A 19,008-nucleotide genomic window follows, 5' to 3' on the forward strand; every position below is an offset into this window, starting at 1 on the left:
TCTGTGTCATCATCTGCAAGATGGAAATAACACCATCTATGTTAAAGGGCTGTTGCAAGCTTTAGACAACAGTGCCCAGTACCGTTCTAGCCATGTAGTAGGTACTCAATAAAATGGAGCTGATTAGTATTCACATTTTTAATCATGTCCTTTCTAAACTTCAGTTTCCCTGATACTGTGGTTGTGAGTAATGCACATTAACTCATTTCTCAGCAGGAGCTGTCTCTAGAGGGAAGAATTTTGATGAAGAAAGCAATGCTTCCATGAGCACTGCTAGAGATGAAACCCGAGATGGATTCTACATGGAGGACGGAGATCCTTCAGTAGCTCAGCTCCTTCATGAAAGAACATTTGCCTTCTCGTTTTGGCCTAAGGTTGGCAGGTTTTTGTTGCTGTTGTTTTGCTGACCAAAAAGGATTAGGGTAGAGGAAATCTTTCTAGCTTGATTTTTCAAATAATTTTAAGGTAAACTTTTGACACAGTATATGAAGACTATAGATTTTTCTTACGCTTTTAAAGAATGATCTGAAAAAGCCCAAAGAAAAAAATTGTAGAACACTTTTCTAATAGGATGGGAAATGTAATGTGAAAGAAAGATAAGAAGAAATAGAAGTGTTTATATGGATTGATCTTTGGCTCCATGTGGCTTTTAGGTTACTTACCCCTGTTGTCTAGTATAATCTATGGCTCATTACTATAATCTATGGATTATCACTGTGTTTTAAAATTTTTTTGTGAAATAAAGCCTCCAGATTTAAGACAGCTTTGTATATTTGGAAACCTACCAGCTTCTTGACTTGGGAGAGGGTGTACTGTTGACCCATTTGCTCTTAACGCATTATGAGATAATTCCAAATGTAGTTATCTGTAACCAAAAGCAAAATGGAAATTACTTTTTTGGCTAAATAGTATAATTTTATAATAATTCCCTGTGTAATTTAGGTCTGTTTTTCAGGGTGAGGAAATAATCATCCTAATCACCATAACAGGGCTGTCTGGTTTAAAACAACACAAAAAATGAGCTTCAGTCAGCCTACCTCCAGGCTGGTCTTTCCCAGTATTACTGTTGTTTAAGAAACAAGGTGAAAATTTTGACCAAAGAATGTACTGTCAAAGACATTTTGTTTCCTCTGTCTATCCCTTTAGTTCCCCTGTTATGCTAACCTCCTTTATTGAGTGTAGGAGGGAGTTTCCCAGATCAGTCAAAGGTTATAGTAGCAGGCACTTTTTAATCTATGGAAACTCAGTCTAAAGCTGTAATTAGAAATTTTTAATGTACACGCTTCAATGAAATTTGAAGTGATAATAGGTAGGGAATGCAAATTGACATTCATTAGGTGTTCCTAGGTTGGTGCCCATTTCATAATGCTGAACTTTATTAATAGTGACGCTAATGATGTCCCACTTCCTGGGACTGCAATCCAGCCTGTAGATCTGAAGGGCCAGGGCGGCAAGAAGCTAATGCAGGGTTTCCATTGTCATCTACTGACATCCACCAGCAGAGCTCTATGGAGCTTGTACAAGAGTTACTTTTTAAATACGAAGATATTTTGAAGGTGGTGATTATGTAGTATGTTTTTCTGTTTTATGTAGTTCAGTGTTCGTGATTAAAAAATAGCATGTTTTTCTGTGTTGAAGCCACCTAGGACCTTCTGCCAGAGCAATGCCATTATAGGAGATTTTGTTTATTTACTTTCTTGTTTGGTTTCTTGCCTTGTTTTCTTTTACTTTTTGTCCTCCAGTTGACTTTTAAACATTTTATGCTCTTTTGCATCTTGATGGATGTATTTATCTGGTAATTTTAACCAGGGCTTTGTTAAAATTTCTTGTGACTTTTCTTCTCTCTCCAGGATAGAGTAATGATAAACCGATTAGACAACATCTGTGAAGCAGTGTTGAAAGGCAAATGGCCAGTAAATAGGCGCCAGATGTTTGATTTCCAAGGCCTCATCCCAGGTTACACACCCACCACAGTGGACAGCCCCTTGCAGAAGAGGAGCTTTGCTGAGCTCTCCATGGTCGGCCAAGCCAGCATTAGTGGGAGTGAGGACATCACTACTTCTCCTCAGTTGTCAAAGGTGAATTAGAATGGTTTGTTTCTGCAGCTTAAAAGGGAGCTCTCTAAGCCTTAACTGAGTTTGCAAGCTTATATTTCACTGGCCCTGCTTAGAAATAAGGTAGCTGCTGTTTCCTCAGCTCTGTGCACCAGTCATGAAAGCTTAATTCCTTAAGCTTCTTGTTCCTTATTTCTAAAAGCCAGCCCATATAGCCAATACTGTTTTGGCTCACTGCAACTCTATTCTGTTGGAATTTTTCAATAGGAAGATGCCCTCAACCTCTCTGTCCCTCGCCAGCGGAGGAGGAGGAGGAGAAAAATCGAAATTGAGGCCGAAAGAGCTGCCAAGAGGCGAAATCTCATGGAGATGGTTGCCCAGCTTCGAGAGTCTCAGGTGGTCTCAGAAAATGGACAAGAAAAAGTTGTAGATTTATCAAAGGCCTCAAGAGAGGCAACAAGCTCTACCTCAAATTTTTCATCTCTTTCTTCAAAGTTTATCTTGCCTAATGTCTCAACACCAGTGTCTGATGCCTTTAAGACTCAAATGGAACTGCTCCAAGCAGGCCTTTCGCGCACACCCACAAGGCATCTCCTTAATGGCTCCCTAGTGGATGGAGAGCCTCCCATGAAGAGGAGGCGGGGAAGGAGGAAAAATGTGGAGGGCCTTGATCTGCTTTTCATGAGCCACAAACGGACGTCATTGAGTGCAGTAAGTTGGGGAGCTCGCCTGCATGGTGATTGCACATGTTGACAGCTGAGGGTCCCGCGATGCTCACGATGCTGGGCTGTGTTTCTCTCAGCAGCATGGTATGAAAGCCAGCTTCCTCCACTAAAGAAATAGTTTTACAATAAACAGTCATGATTCTGATCATTGATACAGATCACTTGGCCTGAACGAAGTGTAGCTTGAGGATGTATTCTTCCCAAGTTCTGATGTGTTGATTGCTCTCAGAAGAACAGCCCAACCTAGAAACATGTCCTTCTGAGTCTAGAATTGTTATCTCTGAATTCTCGAGGTAGAACAAGTTTCAATGTTATGTTTTAGGCCTGGCATTTATTAAAATTAGTATAAATGTTTCATTTTGGACCTAAGATTTGTGTTAACATAAAAAGCTAGTGACTGCAAATTCTCCTATCTCCGTAAGTGGATATTTTAAAAATTTGAGCTGTGCCTTTGCTAGAATAGGTTTGAATAGAATGTATGAACCAGTGGATTTTGACTTTTCCTTTCTCAATTCAGAGGAAATAAATGAATGCAGTATAATCAAAATGATTTTCTTTCTTAATCTGCTTCAACTACATCTCACCCAAAAATGTGGTGCCTGACTCACTGATGACCAGAATTTTATCCCAAAGAGCACAATTACATGTGCTTTTTTAAAAAATGGTTTAGCACTATGTATGTATCTTGAACCTATTGACCAGAAGCCCCAGTCACCATAGTGGCTGGAGCTCTTTGTCTGTGTTGTGAGGAGTGGGTGCTCCAGGAAGCCTTCCAGGTACTGGGCCATCCTGGACCCTTCCTCAAGCAGTGGGACACACTTTGGGAAACTGAAATTTGAGATTGGGGGAAGACAGTTGTCTGTTTCAACATGTTTTTTCTTACACCATCCCTATTATTATTTGCCCATTTTCTATTTCTTGAACTCAGAGAAAGCTTAATAAGAAGGCAGGAAAAGACATAGTTGAGTTAAAGTTCAGAAATGAAAAATAACATTCACTGAAATTTGTTTGCCCTCTGGTGGGGTCTAATTAAAACAGAAGCATTAGGCCGGGCGCGGTGGCTCACGCTTGTAATCCCAGCACTTTGGGAGGCTGAGGCGGGCGGATCACGAAGTCAGGAGATCGAGACCATGGTGAAACCCCGTCTCTACTAAAAATACAAAAAATTAGCCGGGCGTGGTGGCGGGCGCCTGTAGTCCCAGCTACTCAGAGAGGCTGAGGCAGGAGAATGGCGTGAACCCGGGAGGCGGAGCTTGCAGTGAGCCGAGATTGCGCCACTGCACTCCAGCCTGGGTGACAGAGCAAGACTCCGTCTCAAAAAAAAAAAAAAACAGAAGCATTCAGGTGGCTAAGAGTAAATTTTCAAAATTGGGCCAGGCACAGTGGCTCACACCTGTAATCCCAGCACTCTGGGAGGCCAAGGCAGATGGATCACTTGAGATCAGCAGTTCAAGACCAGCCTGGCCAACATGGCAAAACCTTGTGTCTACTATAATTATAAAAATTAGCCTGGCCTGGTGGCACGTGCCTGTGATCCCAGCTAGTCAGGTTGCTGAGGCAGGAGAATTGCTTGAACCCGGGAGGCAGAGGTTGCAGTGAACCGAGATTGCATCACTGCACTCCAGCCTGGACGACAGAGTGAGACTCTGTCTCAAAAAAAATAAATAAAATTTTTTTCAAAATTGATTACCAATGCACCAGTCATCATAATGGTCATATTTGTTGATGGTATGATTGTTTTCAGAATCCTGTAAAAGTACACTTTGTAATGGACTAGCTGTGACTTACATGTTTTCCGTAAGTTAAAATGCCATTTCTAGGGTTATGGCCCTTAGACAGAGTTGTAGCACTAGTGGTTAGCCTTCCTGTTTGAAACTACTACTTTGGTAGATTTTGTTGACTGATAAATTCTTTCTCCATAAACTTTAACAAATTGGGAAGTTTCTGCAGCTGACACTTCTTTTTGTTCATTATCATGTTCAATGTTTGTAGGGTTTTTTGTTTTTGAAACAGGGTTTGTCTTTGAGACAGGGTCTCACTGTTTCGCCCAGGCTGGAGCACAATGGTGCAATCTGGGCTCACTGCAGCCTCCAACTTCCGGGCTCAATCGATTCTCCCACCTTAGCCTCCTGAGTAGATGGGACTACAGGCGTGCACCACCATACCCGGCTAATTGTTTTGTATTTTTGGTGGGGATGGGGTTTCACCATATTGCCCAGGCTGGTCTCAAACTTCTGGGCTCAAGTAATCCACCCACCTCAGCCTCCTGAAGTACTGGGTTTACAGGCAATCATGTTCAATATTTGGATCACGACACAGCTTTGTCTCTGGACCAGGTGTTAGGAATTAATAATGCAACACACATGCTTTTTTCCTATTGCAAGTACACATCCTATTTTAAATCTGAGACTGATTTTATTCATTTCACTATTTTAAGCCATTGTTAAGAATTTGTTGATATTTTTCTTTTTCTAAAGTCACATTTAGAAAGCCTGAGAGAATTCCTAATTGAAGTTAGAGAATGTATTTTTAAAACTTTTTCTTTTTTTAGCTGTCACATTTTGAAATGTAGGAATTCCTCATTTGGTGTTGTCGGGGGTGATGTGCATGCACATAAAATACAAGGAAAGCACTGATCAATCTGTAAATAAACCAAGTAGGAAAAGATGTAAAGGCCAGCAGTATTACCTGGATGAAAGAAGACAGATCCTAGATCTGTCTTAGTATTTTGTCAGCACTCTAACTGTGCTGCCATGAAAAAGTAAGAGTGCATTCAGCAACAGTGGACAAGCTGGCACTATTCCCTGTGCCAGCACTGAGAGTCAAAAAATACAGTCCTGTCAAGTGCTTGCACTGGAGAATGCAGTGTTTAGGATGGGGTAGCAGATAAATCATAATGTGTCCTGGTTGTTCATGTGTGCCATGACCAAGGGATGTCTAGGGTACTTTGTGAGCCCAAAGGAAGCCTAGGAGTGGAGGGAAGAGGATATGGGGAGAAACAGATGAGGAAGTTTCCCTATGGATGGCTGTACTTCAGTTAAGTTTTGAAGATCATGTAGTAGTTGGTCATTTTAAAAGGGTTGGCAGAGAACATGTGTAAGAGGAGAGAGCCTCTTGGGTTTGAAGAACTGAGGAATTTGCTGAGGAAGTGAGCTTCAGCAGAGATGAGCTTGGAGAGAAGGCAGGATGCAAATCATGGAGGGCCTTGATGCCATTCGGAAGAACCTGGATTTTGTCCTGGAGGTAATAGGGATGCAATTATTGAAAAAAATAGGAGAGTGATGTGACATAATTTTTTGAACTGGGAAAAGCTGCATTTTAGAAAACTTGACTCCAGCGTAGCAGTGTGGAGGTTGGATTGAAGATAGGTGGGGTTAGAATCAGGGAGACCATTTGGGAATATTGCAATAACCTGGGTGGGAAGTGACGAAGACCTGCGCCATGGTAGAGCTGTGGGGAAGGAGAAATGGGTGTCTGGAGGTTGAAATAACTGTAGACTTCAGTTAGCGTTGTTCTTTCCAATGTTGCCACACATGTCTGAGACAAAATGTCCCACTACCAACAAAATTATATTGTGCACAGAGTGCCAATAAGTTACATATAGACTGGCTTTTAGAAATTCCTTTAGTAAATTATCTTTAATATCATTATCCGGGGATCTCCAAGAGAGACTGAGAGGCCCGCCTTTCATGCATATCAGCCCAGACTGTACCCCGCATGTTGTATTCCCAGTGGCTGGCTTAGGATTTCAAAGCATGGAACCTTAGTGGACTATAAATTTTTTACCTAATTACTAGTTCTACAGTGTGAAGAATGATATAAAAGTTTCGTCTTCTTTTTTTTATTTATTTATTTTTTTTGAGATGAAGTCTCACTCCATTGCCTAGGCTGGAGGGCAGTGGCACAGTCTCTGCTCACTGCAACCTCTGCCTCCTGATTTCAAGTGATTCTCCTGCCCCAGCCTCCCAGGTAGCTGGGATTACAGGCAAGCACCACCATGCCTGGCTAATTTTTGTATTTTTTCTAAAGATGGGGTTTCACCATGTTGGCCAGGCTGGTCTCGAACTCCTGACCTCAGGTGATCCTCCCACCTTGGCCTCCCAGAGTGCTGGGATTACAGGCATGAGCCACCGTGCCCAGCCTTGTTTTCTTTTAATAGCGGTTCCCAAACAACTAGACATTGTTTCTAGTAGCTATTCCCCCTTTTTGATCAAAGATCCATTCTAGTATAGCATTTTCTTGAAATAGGACATTGTCAGAGGCTCTCTCTTCGTGTGAGAATTCATACCATTGTGAACTTTCTGCAGGAGGATGCTGAGGTGACCAAAGCTTTTGAAGAAGATATAGAGACCCCACCAACAAGAAACATTCCTTCTCCCGGACAGCTGGACCCAGACACACGGATCCCTGTTATCAACCTCGAAGATGGGACTAGGCTGGTGGGGGAAGATGCTCCTAAAAATAAGGATTTAGTTGAATGGCTGAAGCTGCATCCTACTTACACTGTTGATATGCCAAGTTATGTACCAGTGAGTATTGCAGAGTTTAGAGTTGGAAGGAATCTTGCAGGCCGGTCCACTTCATTCCCTTACAACATAGAAATCCCTGACAGCTGGTCCCTCTGCCTTTTCCTGGAATGTTTCCTGGTCTCAAACATTTCCCAGGTCTTTGTTGTTGAATCTTCTTCATTACAGATACTAGCTTCAGGTCTGTCTTACTGAAGGCAGCCTTACAGTTATTTGAAGATGTGCGTTACGCATTTCCTTACTGTTTGCTTCTCCCATCAAACTCATGTGACTTCTTCAGTTATTCTTTCGATGGCATCGTTTCCAGGCGGTCTTAGTATTGGGGTAACACTCTTGAATGCACTTTCTCTAGTCTCCAGACAAGGCTCCGCCATCCCAGAGTGCTATGTAGCCATTACTTCCAGAGATTTGACCAGTTATTGCAGCCCAAGGTTGTATTAGCTGCTTTTATGACAACTAATGCTGGTGCCTTATATTAAATGTTAGACAATTCATATCTCCAAATGGTTTGTCACACAAACTGTTTGCTAGCTAGCAATGCAAGTCTTTTGCTTTCTATATTTATGTGATTGATTTTTTAAAACTTAAACGTAGAGTTTTACATTTTATTTTGTTGGGTTCAGCCTAATGTTCTTGTGACTCAGAATGTACTCCCACCCCCTACAAGATCTGTCTGTCTGTTGGTTAGTTCTCGTTACAGACAGTCTCATGTTGTTGATGGGGTATCATCTCTGTGTTCATTCAAGCCACTAACTAGAAATTAGTAAAAGTACTACAGAAAGCCTCCTTTAAAAGTATCATGACTTGGTTAAACATTTAAAGAAAAACTTTAAGTGAGGTTATTGACAGACAAAAGGAAAAGCCAATTCTCACTTATGTGTTCCTTAATGGACAGGGGTAAAATAGGAGTTTTTTCTTTCAAAGAGAAAAATATGGCTTCTAATATTAATAATTAAAATGATTCTTGAAACTTCCATAATAATTGAAGATGATCTGACAGTTCTCTTTGGGATTTATATAGAGAAGACTAAGTACTAAATACCAGTTTTACTAAATATGTTTTTTCTTTTGCAGAAGAATGCAGATATGCTATTTTCCTCATTTCAGAAACCGAAACAGAAACGACATAGATGTCGAAACCCTAATAAATTGGATATAAACACTTTGACAGGAGAAGAAAGGGTGCCTGTTGTCAATAAACGAAATGGAAAGAAGGTAAACGCTGGGAAAGGGAATTGATCACTATGCGATTTTTTAGCCCAGAAGGAAGTGTTTTATCCTGCCTTCTTCTGTAGGGGAAAAGAATTCCGTCTGCCCGAATGCATGTGTGAGTGTGTCCGTGTGTGTATGTGTGTGTGTGTGTATTATAGAAGGGGGAGGGAGTAGATTAACAGAAAGGGGAGGGAAGACTGTGTTTTTAATCATTTGTCAAATGCCTCTACCCAGATGGGTGGAGCTATGGCGCCTCCAATGAAGGATCTACCCAGGTGGCTGGAAGAAAATCCTGAATTTGCAGTTGCTCCAGACTGGACTGATATAGTTAAGCAGTCTGTAAGTACAAACTGCATTTCTATCAAGAAAGGTAGCTATACAAAACTGTTTTCCTTAGTCTTTCTTATTTTCTGTTGGCCATTAATTATTCAGTTGTAACTTATTCTTAGCTTAACAGAATTGACATAATACATCATTTTCATACATCATTTCATACATCATTAATACATCATTTCTTACATCAATACATCATTAATCCAAAGTGAATTCATTTGTCAGCTCCAATTTAAAAGGTTTGTATGGAAACATACCTTCACAGTCTTGGAGGTAGACTTCTCCAGGGGGGATTGCCCCAGGTAAGCCTACCTAACAGCTCACCTGTGGAATAGGATGTATGGTGGTTGAAATCATTAAGATTAACTGTGATTTCTGATTTAAAAAAAAAAAAATACAACAGTTCTGCCTAAAAGATTTGTTATCATTAGCTTTTGAAAAATTTGTTCAGGACATGCTAGTTCTTTGTTTTAATTATACATGAAAAATGACTTTTCTTTCGGTGTAACATTCTGTTGATCTTAACACACATGTGAGTTTGTGAACTGACACCATAGTCAGAATAGGGTTCCATCCCCCCACCCCCCACCCCAAGTTCCCTCACACCGTCCTGTCCCCACTCTAGTCCCTGGCTGCCGCTGACCTGTTGTCCATCCCTGTCTTTTTGAGAATGTCCTAAAATGGAAGCATGAAGGACATAAGTCTTGAAGCGATTTCTTTCGCTCATCGTATGGAAGGTCATTGATGGTCACATGTGTCACAGTTCTCTCCTTTCTGTTGCCAAGTAGCTGTCTCCATTGCATAGATGTGACACTGCATGGCTTAGCCCTCACACACTGAAGGACATCTGGGTTATTTCCTGATTTTTGAAACTGATTAGAGCTGCTATAAGCAATTGTGTACAGGTTTTGGTGTGAACATAAGTTTTCATTTTTCTAGGGTAGATACTAAAATATAATTACATTTTCCGTATTTCAAAAATACTTTTACATATATTTGAAATATCCAAAATAACACATTATAGAGGGGATAAAACATCCTGGGTTTATATTATGTTATACTATTTTATAATTTTTCTCCCATGCAGTATCTTTTTTTCTTTTTTTTTTTTTTTTTTTTTTTTTTTTTTTTTTGAGACAAGATCTTTGTCACCCAGGCTGGAGTGCAGTGGCGAAATCACAGCTCACTACAGCCTCAATCTCCCAGGCTCAAGCAATCCTCCCATCTCAGCCTCCCAAGCAGCTGGGACTACAGGCACACATCACCAAGCTTGGCTAGTTTTTGTATTTTTTGTAGAGAAGGCATTTTGCCGTGTTGCCCAGGCTGATCTCGAACTCACCTCAAGCAGTCTGCCTGCCCTGACCTCCCAAAGTGCTGAGATTACAGGTGTGAGCCACTGTGCCCAGTCAAAAATTTGTTTTAATTGACAGATATTTAATTGACAAAAATTAATTGATGAATCAAATGTATATGCAAGGTGTTTTTTTCTTTTAAGAGACAGGGTCTTGCTGTGTCACCCAGGCTGGAGTGCAATGGTGCAATCATAGCTCACTGCAGCCTCAAACTCCTGGGCTCAAGCAGTCCTCCCACCTCAGCCTCCTGATTAGCCAAGTAGCTGGGATGACAAGCATATGCCACCACACCTGGATAACTTTTTTTTTATTTTGTAGAGGTAGGGTCTTGCTGTGTGCCCCAGGCTGGTCTCAGACTCCTGGGCTCAAGAAATCCTCTCGTCTTGGCCTCCCAAAGTGTTGGGATTACAAGCATGAACCACAGCACCTGGCTTCAAAGTGATGATTTGATATAATTATACATTATGTACTTTCCTTTTTAAAAAATTGTTATGGGTACATAGTAGGTATATATATAGGGTACATGAGATATTTTTGTACAGGCACACAGTGCATAATAATCACGTTGGGTAGATGAGGTATGCATCACCTCAAGCATTTACCCTTTGTATTACAAACAATGTGATTATACTCTTTTAGTTATTTTAAAATATGCAATAAATTATTGTTGACTGTGTAGTCACCCTGTTGTGTTATCAAAAACTAGATCTTACTCATCCTAACTCTATTTTTGTACCCTGTATGATTTCTTGAGTTAGTTATGGATGCAGCTAACTTGACATTTACCTCACTGATGAGTAGCCTTGAGCAATTTTTCTGCAGTTCGGCAAGCTAACATAATAATAAAAACAAGTTTTGCTGTCATTAAGTTTTATCATTGAGCTGTTAGGAGGGAAGAATTACTTAGGTATTTCCATTTGGAATGGCAGGTTCACCACAGAGGCTCACATTGAGATCAAGTTGTCTTTGACAGCCTTTATAGCCATTGTTTGCCTCCCCTGTCCTCCAGGGTTTTGTTCCTGAGTCGATGTTTGACCGCCTTCTCACTGGGCCTGTGGTGCGGGGAGAGGGAGCGAGCAGAAGAGGAAGAAGGCCTAAAAGTGAGATCGCCAGAGCAGCCGCGGCTGCTGCTGCTGTGGCTTCCACGTCAGGGATCAACCCTTTGCTGGTGAACAGCCTGTTTGCTGGAATGGACCTGACGAGCCTTCAGAATCTCCAGAATCTCCAGTCGCTCCAGCTGGCAGGCCTCATGGGCTTCCCTCCAGGACTGGCAACAGCTGCCACCGCCGGAGGCGATGCGAAGAACCCTGCTGCTGTGCTGCCCCTGATGCTGCCAGGAATGGCGGGCCTGCCCAACGTGTTTGGCTTGGGCGGGCTGTTGAATAACCCTCTGTCAGCTGCTACTGGAAACACCACTACTGCTTCTAGTCAAGGAGAACCGGAAGACAGCACTTCAAAAGGAGAGGAGAAAGGAAATGAGAATGAAGATGAGAACAAAGACTCTGAGAAAAGCACAGATGCTGTTTCGGCTGCTGACTCTGCGAATGGATCTGTTGGTGCTGCTACTGCCCCGGCTGGATTGCCCTCAAACCCGCTAGCCTTCAACCCTTTCCTCCTGTCCACAATGGCCCCGGGCCTCTTCTACCCATCCATGTTTCTACCTCCAGGACTGGGAGGATTGACGCTGCCTGGGTTCCCAGCATTGGCAGGACTTCAGAATGCCGTGGGCTCCAGCGAAGAAAAGGCTGCTGACAAGGCTGAGGGAGGACCCTTTAAAGATGGAGAGACCCTTGAAGGGAGCGATGCCGAGGAGAGCCTGGATAAGACTGCAGAGTCCTCCCTCTTAGAAGATGAAATAGCACAGGGTGAAGAGCTAGACTCAATTGATGGGGGGGATGAAATAGAAAACAATGAAAATGATGAGTAACCAGTACCAGTTCCAGTTCAAGTGTTGAAAACTTTTGACAAGTGGTAGTCCTACTGTTTACACTCACAGTTAATGTTCATACCTAGTTTTATAAGCTGTTCTGTAACATAGTGTAGCAAAAAAAAAAAGTTCAAGTCATGTTATACAGGTGTGTCAAAAGGTATCTTGGTCATTAAGTATTGTGCAGTGCATTATTTATTATCCCTAGGAGAGATGAAATTTGAGAGGTGATCATGTCTTTTTAAGGAAACTTACATAATGCTCTGCTTTTTTTTTTCTCTTGGTACCATTGGTATTATAATAAAGAGCAATTTGTAACTGAGTGGCACTAATGGAAGAAAGTGCTGCTCAAAGGAAGTATGAAGTTATATATTTAATTTTTTAATTTTAATTTTTAATTTTTTTGCTGTGAAGGTCAAGCTGAAATTTACCATACATATCATACTTGCTCATTTGTTTCCCTTTTTGACTGTATGGGGGTTCCCACACTCGCGCATACACACACATCCATACACTCTGACAATCTCCACGCTAGTGTGAACGCCTCTGTCCCGAGGCGCAGCAATAATAAGGCAGCTGTTGAATGTGAAGGGTCCCTTTGGAAAATTAACCTACTGGGAGGGTTCTTGCCAGACAGAACTACAGTTCCATTGTCTCGTGGTCTTGTAATGCACTGGTAAAAACAAAATAAATAGATGAATAAATAAAGAGTGAGAGAAGAGAGAATCAGGTACCTTTTTTAAATTAAAGGACTTTGTTACTTTAGCCACAAAGCTAAAACAGCATTACCTCAGCTCTAAACTAGCCTTGAAGTTTACAGACATGACTTTGTAAATGTATTGTTTTTCTTTGTTGTGATGTCCTTTTATTTTTTTCTTTGAAAACTGCTATCATGTAAGATAAAATGTAAATTGCTGCCAACTGTAGTAATGATGCTTTTAATAAAAGTGACCCATGATATGCAGAGATGTAATTATAGAATGTAGTATATAGGGAAACTGGTGTTCACTCTATTTTTTGTATTCGCAATAGATGCAAATACAGCATTCTGGCTTTTGTACAGTTTCTTGATATATCCTCTTATACTAGATTAGCTTTTAGTAATACACTAAACTGTCTCCAAGACTAGACAGGAAGGAAAACCTTGAATTACTCTCACATAATTCCACTCCAGATATCTCAACAGAAATGCATACAAAAAACTCCTATTACTCCCTCAAAAGGGCATCTGAGACCGAGAATACTTAGAAATGTGTGCAGCATGTGATAATGTGGTACGGTGAAGAACAAAAGGGCAAAAGAAAAATGAGGCTTTAATAGGCACAATATCTAGGTCATTTATCCTTGGTTAATGGGTAGAAAAACACAATGCAGTAGTGTCAGCAAGGGACACAAAGGCACTCTGGTGTCCTGCAGACCAGCACTCGATGCCAGAAACCAGTGTGTGGAAAAAGCCATGTGGAATTGAAACAGACCCACTTAAGCACGCACGCGCGCACGCACGGTCTCAGGAGCTACTGATTTGTGGACCCCTTTTTGACCTTTGGTATTTAAAGTAAAATATAATTTGAGATCTACTGTTTTCACCTTTTTATGTCACCTGAACCAACACAAAGCCATATTTCCATCCAGTTAAAAGGCAGAGGAAGGGATGTGGACGAGAGTGTTTCGTGTGTGTTGCCTTCCTCCACACCCTCCCCCTAGGACGTCTGCACACAGTCCACCCCCAGCCAGTGTGCTGCCAGACAGGTGGTCTAAATTCCTCCCAGACAATGAGATTCAGTTCGTTTATGCCCCAAGATGAAAATATGCCCCTTAATGATTCTGGGAAAGAAACAACCTGAACCCTCCACCTTACAGATCGTGTGATTGCTTTTATTTATCATCGCCGTTGTCTGCTGAAGGTGAATGGGCCATGCACGTTGGAGGAAAGTGCCTTGAAGAGAATATTTTTTGAAAGGGAATTATTTGAACACGGAAAAGTAAAACTAGGTCTTCATAAAGTATAGGGAATTTAAGTAAGTAACAAAGATGTTAGCAGGGAGAATTTGCTTAATAAAATGAGTCATTAAAGGGTGTTTTTTTTAAAAAGTTCTTTGTGGTATTGGAAATTTTCCTATGAGCCTCTGTAAATAGAGAATATAATGTGACACTGTTAGAATAAAATTCTAAGAGCAATGATGATCTTCAAAGCCAAGCCATCAGTTGCTCATGGCCAGAGGTCCCCTGAGTTGTTGGGGCTCACTGGCTTGTTATGTGCACCATCTGGTATTCATCTGTTGACGTGGCTTTAATGTCATTCACATTTTCATATTGGGAAAATGCGTTTTTTTTCTTCCAGTGAAATTCCTTCTTGGTAGTAGATCTTGAAGCTACCTAAGTATTTTCTTTTTTATTTTTTTATTTTGTTGTTGTTTTGTTGTTGTTGAGACGGAGTCTCGCTGTCACCCAGGCTGGAGTGCAGTGGCGCGATCTCAGCTCACTGCAAGCTCCGCCTCCCGCATTCACGCCATTCTCCTGCCTCAGCCTCCCTAGTAGCTGGGACTACAGGTGCCTGCCACTACACCCAGCTAATTTTTTTTGTATTTTTAGTAGAGACGGGGTTTCATCGTGTTAGCTAGGATGGTCTTGATCTCCTGACGCTTGTGATTCACCTGCCTCTGCCTCTGCCTCCCAAAATGCTGGGATTACAGGCGTGAGTAAAGTATTTTCAATTCAGTCAGATACTAATGGGTATGATCGTGTGCCTAGCATGGAGGAAGCACTGAGGTGCCAAGGGTTCTCCTGGCATTGCTCCCTGATGGAAGTTCTGTTCTTCCCTGAGGAGGCTGAGGCCCAGGAGTTGGCATCATCCCCAGCAGTAAGTGCAGGAACAGGACTTGAACTCAGATGATCTGACTGCAGAAGCCTGTGTACGTGCTCCTAAAATACTGCGCTTTTAGGTCTCTGAAAGAAAATTATGACATAAGGATAACTGAAGTTTGCTGTTTTTTCCCCTTCATAACATCTTAAGTTTGAGGTTGGGAATTAAGAGAAAGTCTTGAATTAGAGCCTTAGCTCTGGCTAAGGAAATGAATCCCAACTACCTCATTTAAATTTGGGTTTATTTTGCCCCACAAGTATTTCTATTTTATAAAGAAATCAAATCTTTAAAAAGAATTTGTCCAAATAAGTTACAGAGATAGTAAATTGCCAGCCTGGTATTTGAACCCCGATTGATGTAACTCCAAAGCCCAGGCTCCTAACCACTGTGCTAGTGTAATTAACATTCATCAGCAACATTGGGTGCTGTGTGCTAGAGGCTGTGCTGGGAATATAGAAATGAAAGCAAGCAGACTAGTCCCCTGCTGTCATGCAGCTTACATCCTAGTACGAAGAGATGCATAATAGAATACAAATAAAATGTTTGCAGAGCAAGGAAGCCTCTTAAATAAGGTGATAGGATGGCCAGGAAAAAGCTCTGTATGGAGGAGACAGCTCACAACTGAGTGATGAGAAGCAGTAGGCAGACTAAGATCTAGTTGGAGAATTGTCCAGACAAAAGGAATGACAAATGCAAAGACCTTGAGTTGGTAATGAGCTTGGAATAAGGAGTGGAGAGGCTATCTGCCTTGAAAAGTTGGGAGGCATGGTCAGATTACATAGGGCCTGGATGGCTCTGGTGGAGGATTTGGGTTTCATGCTAAGTGCTGTAGAAAGTCTTCTGAAGGTTTTATGCAGAAAACATGGTCATTTTCGTGTTTTTAAAAGATCAGTATATCTGCAGTTCAAAAAACTCCCTTGTAAAGGGGAGTTGGGAGATGGCTGTAGCAGCCTTGGGTCAAGGTAGTGGGCAGTAATGGAGAAGGAAAGCCGTGGATGGACTTGGTATATGTTTTGAAGAGGTAGACCCTCCAATTTAAATGAACTTTTCAGTGAATAATTTGTATTAATTCTTCAGGACTACTACTAAAAACTAACAGATAAAGAATGTTCACCCTGCCAATTTTTTAAAATAAGAATGTTGTGATTAGTGTTAGAAGAAGATACTGGGAAAAGAAATTTTTCCATCATGTCCATTATAAAATTTTCTTTTTAGTTCAATGAAAATTATTTGTTAATTGTCTGTGGGAAGAGTTTTAGAAATTAATTCTGACAGGTAGAGGAGGTGAGAGTGAGCGTTGTTGAAGCAATGTGTGTTACAGCAAACATCTCTGTGTCTCTAGGGCCATCAATAAATTTAAATTACGAAGCAAAACAATGTAAACGACTTCTGCTAACAAGCACTTAAAAGTTAGAATACATCTTATTCATTCAACTTGGCTCTCTAATGAGCAATTTTATGTTTTCTTAAGTACAGGTAAGATTTACCACAGTTTTACAGACATAGTAAAATAAGCTACATTTGGCAAAATAGATGAATAAATTACCTTCGGGAATATTTTACCTAATATAAGACTCTAAGCATTTCATCATTGAGATTTTTGGTAGGGGAGTCACTTAATTTGAAGATTTTCTGGTAAAGGTTAGGATGATCGTTTTCTAAGTATTTTGGACTATTTAAGTTATTTTAGGCAGTGCAACATAGCACCACCCTCCCGATAGGTCTATTGGTCTATAAACCTTGTTTTGGATCTACAGATATAGAGTTGAATTTTAATTTGGATCTCCTTAATCAAATGTGTACTATGTAATTTAAATGAAATTAAATAATAAGGTAGTGACAACATTTCAAATATTTTTACATCTAATATCTTTACCTTCCGAACGATTTACTCTTTTTCTTTTTTTGAGATGGAGTCTCACTTTGTCACCCAGGCTGGAGTGCAGTGGCACAACCTCGGCTCACTGCAACCTTTGCCTTCCAGGTTCAAGATTCTCCTGTTTCAGCTTCCTGAGTAGCTGGGCCCATAGGCATCTGCCACCATGCCTGGCTAATTTTTGTATGTTTAGTAGAGATGGGATTTCACCATGTTGGCCAGACTGGTCTCGAACTCCTGACATCAAGTGATCTGCCTGCCTCGGCCTCCCAAAGTGCTGGGATTACAGGCGTGAGCCACTGCGCCCGGCAGAATGATTTACTCTTAAAATTTGTTTAGCTCCTAAGCAGGTTGAAATTTTCTTCACTTGAATAAAGATGACAGATTCCCATTTCACATGTTTGCAGGCATGCTATTTAAGTGTGCTGGTGCCTCTCCACAGTAGGATCCTGCTGTGAGCCTTCCCTTCTCATGAGGTCCTTCCTGGGCTCCAAGACAAATATGATAAATTTGGAGTTGTAGCTAAAGGGCAGCCTAATAGATTTCTAATATATAATAAATAGTAGCACTAAGTCAAAATACTGCTTAGGAATCACTCTATACTCCAGGTGGCTTCCTCCATTGTCCCCTCACCGCCTCTGCATTTGGATCTGAAAGCTCGATTTCAAGATTGCAAATGAGAGAAACCTGATTCTCTTCTGTGACAGGAGTCAGGTACTGCAATGGTTTGCAATCCAAAACCTCATAATTGTCAGCCTCAGTTCAAGAGACTTCAACTGGGATATAGGCTGGATGACTGAAACCTAAGCAGGCTGTAAATTTAATAGTTTTGGGGAGTGCGCATGACAGTTTGGAAAACTCTTCCTGTTTAACATGTTTCACCATGTTTCCCTAGGAGTCGGGAAGCTCAACATTTCAGAATTCAGCATTTGTGTCTGTTAATAGGCACTGGTGAGTTAATCCACACCACACCCTGTTAAGTTAGGCCAGTCTTGTTGCCACCAGCCCTTTACCAGGTGAGGCAGGGTCATTTGCCCAAGGCCAAGTAGTACACAAGTGTGGTGGCCAGAGCTAGAATTTGGACTTTTCCAGCGGACGTGATGGCTAGCTGTGGGCCATCTGTCTTAGGATAAACCCACCATCAATGTTAATTCAGGTCTAGGATCTTAAAAACCTAAAATAGATCAAGCTACAAGGTATTTTAGTAAACAACTGATGGTGTGAGCCGAAGAGCAAATCAGAAAGTTCCAGAATCTCATGCTGCATTAGAGAAGTGATTATTGAAGAATGGCTGAAAGATGTTCAAGTAAAAAAAAAAAAGCAATTAACGAGTAGGCTTTATATCCATGCTGAGTTAATGATATGATCTATGCAACCGACAGTCTAAATATTTCTGCAGGTTACTGAGGATATTCACTAGGATTTCTGGATAGTGAATATTGCCCTTTCTTCTACCTTGTATCTGAATGGCCCTAAAAGCCAGCCCCAGCTTGTAGAAATCGAGATGACAAAGTCTGGAACCTATGGTTCCTACAAGGATGGAAAATAGCCCCAGCAGAATAGTGTTGCTTCATCTGTCCCCACCCACGGGGCTTTCCTAGGCTATTGTAGCTCTCACAGCGGATTTGCATATCTGTAGCTGCAGAGCTAATGTTCTGTCTCTAGGCTCAGGGGGCCCTGCAAGGCAGCTCCATGGTCCTTTCCATTTTATTGTAAGAGTTGGTGGAAAATGAGAGGCGGCCATTGTGTCTCACTGCGGAGGCATTGTTCTTCCCCAGAGGAGGCTGGCCTGTTTCTCAGCTCCCGGTTTCTGCTCCTCCAGCCATGGCTAGCTTCTGAGGAGCAGCTGGACTAACTCAGAATTGCCCCAAGGGTTACTTAAAACCATGAAAAAAAATTTTACTCTCCAAAATGTAAGTTACAAACTACCTCCCAAACTCCTTTTCTTGGGAGTCCCAGTTTGTATAGAACCTGTGTGTTCTGATAGTAACACAACTGTGGCAACTCAATGACAAAGTGCTGGCTCGCCCCTTGGCCCCCAGCCCCTAGCCCGCTTTGCGAAAAGAATTTCATTGACCATCAGAATATGTGGTGGTGGCAGTGGGGGATAAAATTAAAGCAGAAAATGTCCCTTTACATT

At 41.4% G+C, this 19,008-nt stretch overlaps 1 protein-coding gene across 6 annotated transcripts in view; it reads left to right on the forward strand.

Annotated features, from left to right (window-relative positions):
* CHD7 (chromodomain helicase DNA binding protein 7) overlaps nucleotides 1-13,175 on the forward strand; it is a 183,817-nt gene extending 170,642 nt beyond the window's left edge. For 4 of the 6 annotated variants that reach the window (XM_030795497.1, XM_003256021.4, XM_030795500.1 and 1 more), the window contains 7 exons: nucleotides 214-374; nucleotides 1,851-2,078; nucleotides 2,322-2,765; nucleotides 7,087-7,308; nucleotides 8,380-8,520; nucleotides 8,752-8,856; nucleotides 11,212-13,175. In XM_030795497.1, coding sequence (XP_030651357.1) covers nucleotides 214-374; nucleotides 1,851-2,078; nucleotides 2,322-2,765; nucleotides 7,087-7,308; nucleotides 8,380-8,520; nucleotides 8,752-8,856; nucleotides 11,212-12,129 — 2,219 coding nt within the window. In that variant the 3' untranslated portion in view covers nucleotides 12,130-13,175. The remainder of the gene's footprint in view (nucleotides 1-213; nucleotides 375-1,850; nucleotides 2,079-2,321; nucleotides 2,766-7,086; nucleotides 7,309-8,379; nucleotides 8,521-8,751; nucleotides 8,857-11,211) is intronic. The other 2 variants (XM_030795499.1, XM_030795498.1) reach the window with 2 other exon arrangements.
* Nucleotides 13,176-19,008: the final 5,833 nt, after the last annotated feature.

This window comes from Nomascus leucogenys, chromosome 16 (genome assembly GCF_006542625.1).
Source record: "Nomascus leucogenys isolate Asia chromosome 16, Asia_NLE_v1, whole genome shotgun sequence".
Classification (NCBI taxonomy): domain Eukaryota; kingdom Metazoa; phylum Chordata; class Mammalia; order Primates; family Hylobatidae; genus Nomascus; species Nomascus leucogenys.